The 9030-nt window shown below is 42.4% G+C and overlaps 1 protein-coding gene across 2 annotated transcripts in view; it reads left to right on the top strand.

The window, feature by feature from the left end:
* Positions 1-9030, top strand: part of SENP2 (SUMO specific peptidase 2) — a 50811-nt gene that overhangs the window by 19293 nt on the left and 22488 nt on the right. For both annotated transcript variants that reach the window (XM_025375000.1, XM_025375001.1), the window contains exons 5-6: positions 842-932; positions 6202-6370. In XM_025375000.1, the coding sequence (XP_025230785.1) occupies positions 842-932; positions 6202-6370 (260 nt within the window). The remainder of the gene's footprint in view (positions 1-841; positions 933-6201; positions 6371-9030) is intronic.

The raw sequence follows: 9030 nt of genomic DNA, 5'->3' as shown, positions 1-9030 counted from the left end.
GGATCTCAGCTCACTGCAAGCTCCGCCTCCCGGGTTCACGCCATTCTCCTGCCTCAGCCTCCCGAGTAGCTGGGACTACAGGCGCCCGCCACCTCGCCCGGCTAGTTTTTTTTGTATTTTTTAGTAGAGACGGGGTTTCACCATGTTAGCCAGGATGGTCTCGATCTCTTGACCTCGCGATCCGCCCGTCTCGGCCTCCCAAAGTGCTGGGATTACAGGCTTGAGCCACCGCGCCCGGCCTGGAATACTTGTTTAGAGTTGTTTGCCATTAAAATGGACATATGTGAGGGATGGTAGATTTATCTTGTGCCTCTAGATGCTGGCACTACTGTGTTTCTGTGGGTTTTGTGTAGTCTAATCAGAGAAACCCATGTATTCCTAGGGCAGGTTTCTTGTGTAAAGAGGTCCACAATCTCTTTATCTGCAACCCCTGGGAGCGAGATGTGCTTAGGAATTCAGAATTTTTCATATTTTAGGTATGTTACCAGCCAAACGTGGCTGGTTTGAATTTGAACAATTTACTCCAGTTGATTAGATTACAGAGAGTTATAATCTTTGAGTTCTTCATGGCCTCTTAATAGTTCCATCAAGCAAAATAAGCAAAGCCTGCTAGTGAATTCTGTTATTACCTGTCTGAGATCAAAAACAAACTAAGCCCTATTGCTTTCCTTTAACTTCTACAAAATTTGTGCTCGACTCCTGTGCTCTTAATAGAAATTGAAAAACAAGGTGTTTATTTAGCTCTATGATGTAGGTTGCTCACAGATTTTTTTTCTTTCCTTATGCAGACTGTTTGCAGGTGATTTTTCATTTCACAATTACAAATGCATTTTTTAAATAGGTAATAAATCTCCTAATGGAATAAGTGACTATCCAAAGATCAGAGTGACAGTAACCCGAGATCAGCCACGCAGAGTCCTGCCTTCCTTTGGGTAAGTGTTAAATTCTGTCTTTCTGTAAATGGAAACTTAGCATTTATTAGGTGCTCATTCTTGCTAGGCAGTCTCACTTTTGTTCTATTATGTAGTCCTACTAAGTACTCTGAGGTTAGTAACTTGCTGAATGTCATGCAGCCAGTGAGAGACTTGAGCTTAGGTGTGTGTTATATTTTCTTTTTTTTTTTTTGAGATGGAGTTTTGCTCTGTCGCCCAGGCTGGAGTGCATTGGTGCAATCTTGGCTCACTGTGACCTCTGCCTTCCGGGTTCAAGCAATTCTCCTGCCTCAGCCTCTTGAGTAGCTGGGATTACGGGTGCCCCCCACAACCATGCCCAGCTAATTTTTGTATTTTTAGTAGAGACAGGGTTTCACCATGTTGGCCAGGCTGGTCTCGAACTCCTGACCTCAGGTGATCCGCCTGCCTTGGCCTCCCAAAGTGCTGGGATTACAGACGTGAGCTACCACGCCCGGCCTTATATTTTCTACTGTATTATATGCCCATAGCATCTGATTTTGAAAACTGTTTTAGAAAGACTTGTCACTTATTTTATTCTCAACTTAAAAATATAATTATGCATACAGAAGAGTGCTGAAATTATAAGTGTACATGGCCTGGTTAGTTTTCATACAGTGGTCATAGCCATCAATTCTGTGAAATGTTATTATTAATAGTTTTCTTCCCTCCTGTTTCTATATCTTTGTAGAATTTTTATTGCTTGGACATTAGACTTTCTGGATTTATCTAATTTTCCCATATATTCTCTCCTTCTGTTGTTCCTGCTTTTTTTTTTTTTTTTTTTTTTTTTTTTTGAGATGGGGTCTCCCTCTGTCACCCAGGCAGTTCGGTGGCACAGTCTCGGCTCACTGCAGCCTCTGCCTCCCGGGTTCAGGCAATTCTGAGCCTCTCGAGTAGCTGGGATTACAGGGGCACGCCACCACTCCCAGCTATTTTTCGCATTTTTAGTAGAGACAGAGTTTCACCATGTTGGCCAGGCCAGTCTCAAACTCCTGACCTCAGGTGATCCGCCCACCTCAGCCTCTCAAGGTGCTGGGATTACAGGCGTGAGCCATTGTGCCCGGCCTTCTTGCTCTTTTTAAAAACAGTTTTTACTAATTCTTTTTTGACTCAGTTTTTAAGTTAGAAAAGTTCTCCCCCTGCCTATTCCCAATATTTTTTTTCTTTCTCTAAGCATCTTGTTCTTATAAGGATGCAAAATCTTTCCTTATCTCTCTAAAGCTGTTTATTATTTTAAAATATGTTTTGAGTGCTCCCTTCTGGTTTGTGCCCTCTCCCTCTGTGTTTGTTTATTTTGGTCTGATCTTTCAGGTTAGTCTTTATTCAAATACTTGGTACTCCTTGGCTATCCACTTATATATAGGGATGAGAAGCTAAAAACTAGCGCCCTCTGGAGTTGAGTAATGGTTGAGTGTAGGGCTAGGAAGGAAAGTATAAAGTGAGTCTGAACATCTTGTGCCAGCAAGTAAAGGAGTGTTCAAAAACTGGGGCATGCCACCCTGACAGAGGAGGAGATTTCGAAGGGGCTTTCACTGGCCAGATGGGATAATTTAAACATCAAAATGAATAAAGACAGGGACTCAGATGCTAATAAATAAATATATATAGTTGGGGAGGGAAAGATCTTTATAGTAGAATGCCAACTAATAAGTGTGGAAGGAATGATAGAATTAGAAAATCACCATTTTGTAACTGTCATGGTAGTAACTGATATGGGCAGGAATCATCAATTGAGCCAAAAACTAGTAAATAAGTTTGCAGCCTGGCCAAACATGGTGACATCCCGTCTTTACTAAAAATAGAAAAATTAACTAGATGTGGCGGCACGCACCTGTAATCCCAGCTACTCAGGAGGCTAAGGCAGTAGAATTGCTTGAACCCGGAGGCAGAGGTTGCAGTGAGCTGAGATCACATCACTGCATTCCAGCCTAGGAGACAGTGAGACTCTGTCTCAAAAAAAAAAAAAAAAAAAAGTTTGATGAGGCACTGAAATTTACATAAACTCAAAATATCTCCTTACACATTACTTTTTTTTTTTTGAGATGGAGTCTCGCTCTGTCGCCCAGGCTGGAGTTCCGTGGCATGATCTCAGCTCACTGCAACCTCTGCCTCCCAGGTTCAAGCGATTGTCCTGCCTCAGCCTCCTGAGTAGCAGGGACTACAGGGACGCGCCACCATGCCCAGCTAATTTTGTATTTTTAGTAGAGACAGGGTTTCACTATGTTGGCCAGGCTGGTCTCGAAGTCCTGACCTCAGGTGATCCACCCGCCTCGGCCTCCCAAAGTGCTGGAATTACAGGCATGAGCCACCACGCCCAGCCCACATTACTTATTAATTACAAAGGGAAAAATAAAGTGGAGAAGCGCGACTGACACCACCTTAACCAAGAGATCAAAGTGAAATTGCCAGCAGTTGGACAAACTGACATCATGGCATTCACATGTATTGTCCGGAGAAAGACATCATCACTAAATGCAGCATTCCTGCAAAAATGATAGACTCTAATTATGAGAAAGCTGGTTAAACTGAAATTAATGTTCATTCTACAAAACAATAGGTCTGTATTCATTAAAAAGATAAAGAAAAGCTGAAAAATTGTTTCAGACTGAAGAAGATTAAAGATAGGTGATAACTAAATGCATGCAATGTGAGATCCTGGATTAGATTTTAGATGGGACAAAATTGCTATGAAGGTTATTTTTTAATAGCTTTAGAGATATTTGAATATGGGCTACATATTACGTTATACTATTGCAAAAGTTCCTGAATTTGGTGATTATGTTGTGGTTATTATAAGAGATCTCGGCTGGGCGCGGTGGCTCAAGCCTGTAATCCCAGCACTTTGGGAGGCCGAGGCGGGTGGATCACGACGTCAGGAGATCGACACCATCCTGGCTAACATGGTGAAACCCCGTCTCTACTAAAAATACAAAAAAACTAGCCGGGCGAGGTGTTGCACACCTATAATCCCAGCTACTCAAGAGGCTGAGGCAGGAGAATCGCTTGAACCCAGAAGGCAGAGGTTGCAATGAGCCAAGATTGCGCCACTGCACTCCAGCCTGGCAACACAGTGAGACTCCGTCTCAAATAAATACATAAATAAATAAATAAATAAATATTTTCTAATTTCTGTTTTACTTCTTCTTTGACCTGTGGTTTAAAATAATAGAAATATGTTGTTTAATTTCCAAATATTTGGGACTTTGCAGATATCTTTCTGTTATTGATTTCTAGCTTCTATTATGGTTAGAGAATATGCTTTGTATGATTTCATTTCTTTTAAGTTTTTTAATGTGTGTTTTATGACCTAGAGTATGGTCCAGTTGGATGATGTTCCATGTACACTTGAAAATAATGCATATTCTGCTGTTGTTGGGTAGAGTGACCTAAATGTCAGGTCAGGTTGGTTGAAAATGTTTTCCAGGTGTTAGTGATTTTTCTGCCGACTTTTTTATTGATTGATAAGTCAGGAATTGAGTTTTCTACCAAAATTGTGGATTTGTCTATTTCTCCTTCAGCTTTGTTAGTTTTTGCTCCATGTTTTTTGTTTTTTTTTTGATTTTTGGTTTTTTTTTTTTTTTTTTGAGAAGGAGTCTCGCCCTGTAGCCCAGACTGGAGTGCAGTGGTGTGATCTAGGCTCACTGAGCCACTGCGCCTGGCTGAGTCTGTTTATTTCTTAAGAATAAGGGCATTCAAGGCTGGGTGCGGTGGGTCACGCCTGTAATTCCAGTACTTTGGGAGGCCAAGGAGGGCGGATCACCTGAGGTCAGGAGTTTGAGACCAGCCTGGCCAACGTGGTGAAACCCCGTCTCTACTTAAAATACAAAAAATTAGCCAGGCGTGGTGGCAGGCGCCTGTAGTTGTAGCTACTCGGGGGACTGAGGCAGGACAATTGCTTGAACCTGGGAGGCGGAGGTTGCAATGAGCTGAGATCGCACCATTGCACTCCAGCCTGGGGGACAAGAGCAAGACTTTGTCTTTAAAAAAAAAAAAAAAAGGCCGGGTGCGGTGGCTCACGCCTGTAATCCCAGCACTTTGGGAGGCCTAGGCGGGTGAATCACGAGGTCAGGAGATCAAGACCATCCTGGCTAACACAGTGAAACCCCGTCTCTGCTAAAGAATACAAAAAATTAGCTGGGTATAGTGGCGGGCGCCTATAGTCCCAGCTACTCGGGAGGCTGAGGCAGGAGAATGGTGTGAACCCAGGAGGCAGAGGTTGCAGTGAGCCGAGATTGTGCCACTACACTCCAGCCTGGGCGACAGAGCAAGACTCCGTCTCAAAAAAAAAAAAAAAAAAAAAAAAGAATAAGGGCATTCACTTACATGATCATGGATTACCAACATCAGGAAATTAACATAGATATAATACTATTATGTAATCTACAGGTCTTATTTAAATTTTTCTCTTACAGCTTTTTCTTTTTCCTAATACAGGATCCAGTGCAGGATTGTGTATTGCACATAGTTTTCATGTCTCTTTGATCTACTTTATTCTGCAACAACTCCTTGCCCTTTCTTTGTATTCATTGGCATTAATATTTTAATTTTGTCTGATATTTACTGATGATTTGTTTCAGATTATGCCTTTTTTTTTTTTTGCAACACCACATAAGTGGTATTCATTTCAAAAGTGTCACCCAAGGAAAGAGGGGCATGATGTCAGTTTGTCACATTGTTGGTAATGGCAGGAAAGGCAGATTTTGTCACCAGCAACTGTGACTGGGTGCAAATTCCAGGCTTCAGTTCTTTTGGCATTTATTAATTTAGCATTCGGGCAGATATTCATTGAGGGCCTTTTGGCTTAGACCCTGTACTAAGATACAGTGGTGAAAGGATGTAAGCTCTTTTCATGGAATTTAAAAGTTTAGTGTGGCATATAGACATTAAATAAATCACACCAATAATGAATTTCAGTGGTTCCAGGTGACTAAAGGAAAAATGCAGTATCAGAAGGGGTATGTGCAATAGGGGAGCTAAATCTAGAGTTGGGGTTGGAAATGGGCATGAAAAGGAAGGCAGAGGCTTTCTTTGTGTGGCAGTTCTAGTTTAGAAACAGACATTCCATAGTGGAATGCTGGGGGGCCCTGTGCTCTAGGGATAGATCTAACTTTTGCATAATTGTACTTGTCTGACTTGCCAGGAGTAAGCTTCACGTAAAGCAACTTAATCACAGGATGGTCTAGAGCTTAGATTCCAGCAATTTAAGCAGCATGGTGACACTTTTTTCTTCTTTTTTTCTGTTGCTCAGTTTTACTTTGAACTCAGAAGGCTATAATAGAAGACCAGGTGGCCGTCGCCATAGCAAAGGTAATCCAGAGAGTTCTTTCATGTGGAAACCTCAGGAACAGGCTGTAACAGAGATGATTTCTGAAGAGAGTGGCAAGGGTCTGAGGCGTCCCCATTGCACTGTGGAGGAGGTAAGCCTTTTTAGCTTGATTTGTTTAAAAAAAAATTTTACAGCTCTTCCCAAAGATGCTGCCTAGAGACACTCAGAATGGTTCAAAGTTTGACATACCATTGTAGGTTTTCCTACTGTACAGCCTTTTTTTTTTTTTTTTTTTTTTTTTGAGACGGAGTCTCGCTCTGTCGCCCAGGCTGGAGTGCAGTGGTGCGATCTCGGCTCACTGCAAGCTCCGCCTCCCGGGTTCACGCCATTCTCCCGCCTCAGCCTCCGAGTAGCTGGGACTACAGGCGCCCGCCACCACACCCGGCTAGTTTTTTGTATTTTTAGTAGAGACGGGGTTTCACCATGTTAGCCAGGATGGTCTCGATCTCCTGACCTCGTGATCCACCCGCCTCGGCCTCCCAAAGTGCTGGGATTACAGGCTTGAGCCACCTCGCCCGGCCTACTGTACAGCCTTTAACAAAATGAGGCTGTCTCAAACCCAGATGCACCAAAAATCTGCATGCAGCTTGTGCCCAGGCAGACTTTGAGGGGTTCATGCTATGAGACCTAAAGTTCTTATGAGATTGTCCAGATCACATTAGCAGGGCCTATAGCGGCCATGTGTGCTCAATGAGTCTGTGACAGGATCAAGCATGTTGCTTATCAAGGAGCAGAAAATCGTTGTGAAAGTGCTGAAGACACAGACACACAGTCAGACAGCTAAATTTAAAAATGAAACTTTTTTGAGTAATAAAAATTAGAAGACTAAAAATAATTTTTAATGAATATTTTTGGGAGCAAATAATATATCTACTATGTTATATATTTCTTTTTTCCTTTTTTTTTTTTTTTTTTTTTTTTTGAGACAGAGTGAGACTCTATCACCCATGCTGGGTGCAGTGGTGCAGTCTTGGCTCACTGCAACCTCTGTCTCCCATGTTCCAGCGCATGTCATATATTTCAAAGGGTACTAAAGTATGTACAGTGACTAAGTTTCGCAGACTCCCTTCCATACCTGGCTTCCACCACCATGTTTACTTCTTGGCAAGTAACCTCTGATACCTATATGTATTCGTCTATAGATATTCCAGATACATATAATTTAGTCAAGTTTTAGATGTAGTTATTTTTATTATAAGGAAGAAAAAAGAGTTATATTAGGAAGAGATAAGATTAGATCCTTTTTTTTTTTTTGAGACAGAGTTTCACTATTGTTGCCCAGACTGGAGTGCAATGGCACTATCTTGGCTCTCTGCACCCTCCACCTCCCAGGTTCAAGTGATTCTCCTGCCTCAGCCTCCCAAGTAGCTGGGATTACAGGCATGTGCCACCACGCCCAGCTAATCTTTTGTATTTTTAGTAGGGATAAGGTTTCACCATGTTGTCCAGGCTGGTGTCGAACTCCTGACCTCAGGTGATCCACCCACCTCAGCCACCCAAAGTGCTGGGATAACAGGCATGAGCCACTGCACCTGGCCAAGATTAGATTCTTTTTGGGTACCTGAATTAGTCTAACTTGCTTTTTTTAAAAAAAATTACCAAGTTTTTTTTTTTATATATAGAGAGATGGGATATCACTATGTTGCCTAGGCTGGTTTCAAACTCCTGGGCTCAAGCGATCCTCCAGCGTCAGCCTCCCAGAGTGCTGGAATTACAGGCGTGAGCCACCGTGCCCAGCCCTAACTTGTTTCTTTTTATAAACTTTAATAACTGTGACTAAGGAAGGGAAGTAAATGGTGTGCATCTCTGCTTTTTCCTTCACCTTTCAGAGCACTCAGCATGGTGAAGAGTCAATCTTTTTACTTTCCTTTTGAGGTTTTCCTTTATTCCAGGAAAATTTAGAATTATTCCTGTATCTGGCACTCCCCAGGACCATCTGCTATTTCACTTGCCAACTAGTTTTCTGAGTCACTTGTTTAATTTAGTTCATCAAAGAAATATTTATTTGGGTCCCAGGTACTGTGCTAGTTGTACTGTGCTAGCAATTCAAGATTAAATGAAATGCGGTTCCTGCCCTCTAAGAGCTTATACATAAATAGTTGCTATTTGATGAGCAGGCAGAGAGAGGGGAATGAACCATAGCCCTGAAAGGGGTTTTAAGATGATGTATTAAAGGCCAGGCGCGGTGGCTCAGCCTGTAATCCCAGCACTTTGGGAGGCCGAGACGGGCGGATCACGAGGTCAGGAGATCGAGACCATCCTGGCTAACATGGTAAAACCCTGTCTCTACTAAAAATACAAAAAATTAGCCGGGCGTGGTGGCGGGCGCCTATAGTCCCAGCTACTCTGGAGGCTGAGGCAGGAGAATGGCGTGAACGCGGGAAGCGGAGCTTGCAGTGAGCTGAGATCACACCACTGCACTCCAGCCTGGGTGACAAAGCGGGACTCCGTCTCAAAAAAAACAAAACAAAAAAAAAGATGATGTATTAAATATTTCAGTCTCTTAGATGAGAAGTCAGAAATGGGTCTGAGCAAATATCTACAGGGGAATATGCAGAAGATGCACTCTAGAAATATTGGTAAGTAGTATTAGCAAGGACATATCTGTTGATTAAGTGTGATATAAAGTACATAGAAGGGTCTGAGTGCCAGATTTCAGTTTTGGAGTCACTATGTGTCACTTACCAAGATAACCCTATGTTTACGGGGAAGATGATGACTACAGTTTTGGACGTTGTTTAAACTCCCTGT

The sequence above is a fragment of the Theropithecus gelada genome, chromosome 2 (genome assembly GCF_003255815.1).
Source record: "Theropithecus gelada isolate Dixy chromosome 2, Tgel_1.0, whole genome shotgun sequence".
Classification (NCBI taxonomy): domain Eukaryota; kingdom Metazoa; phylum Chordata; class Mammalia; order Primates; family Cercopithecidae; genus Theropithecus; species Theropithecus gelada.
The sequence above is the reverse complement of the archived record's forward strand: the minus strand, read 5'-3'. Positions and strand labels throughout refer to the sequence as shown.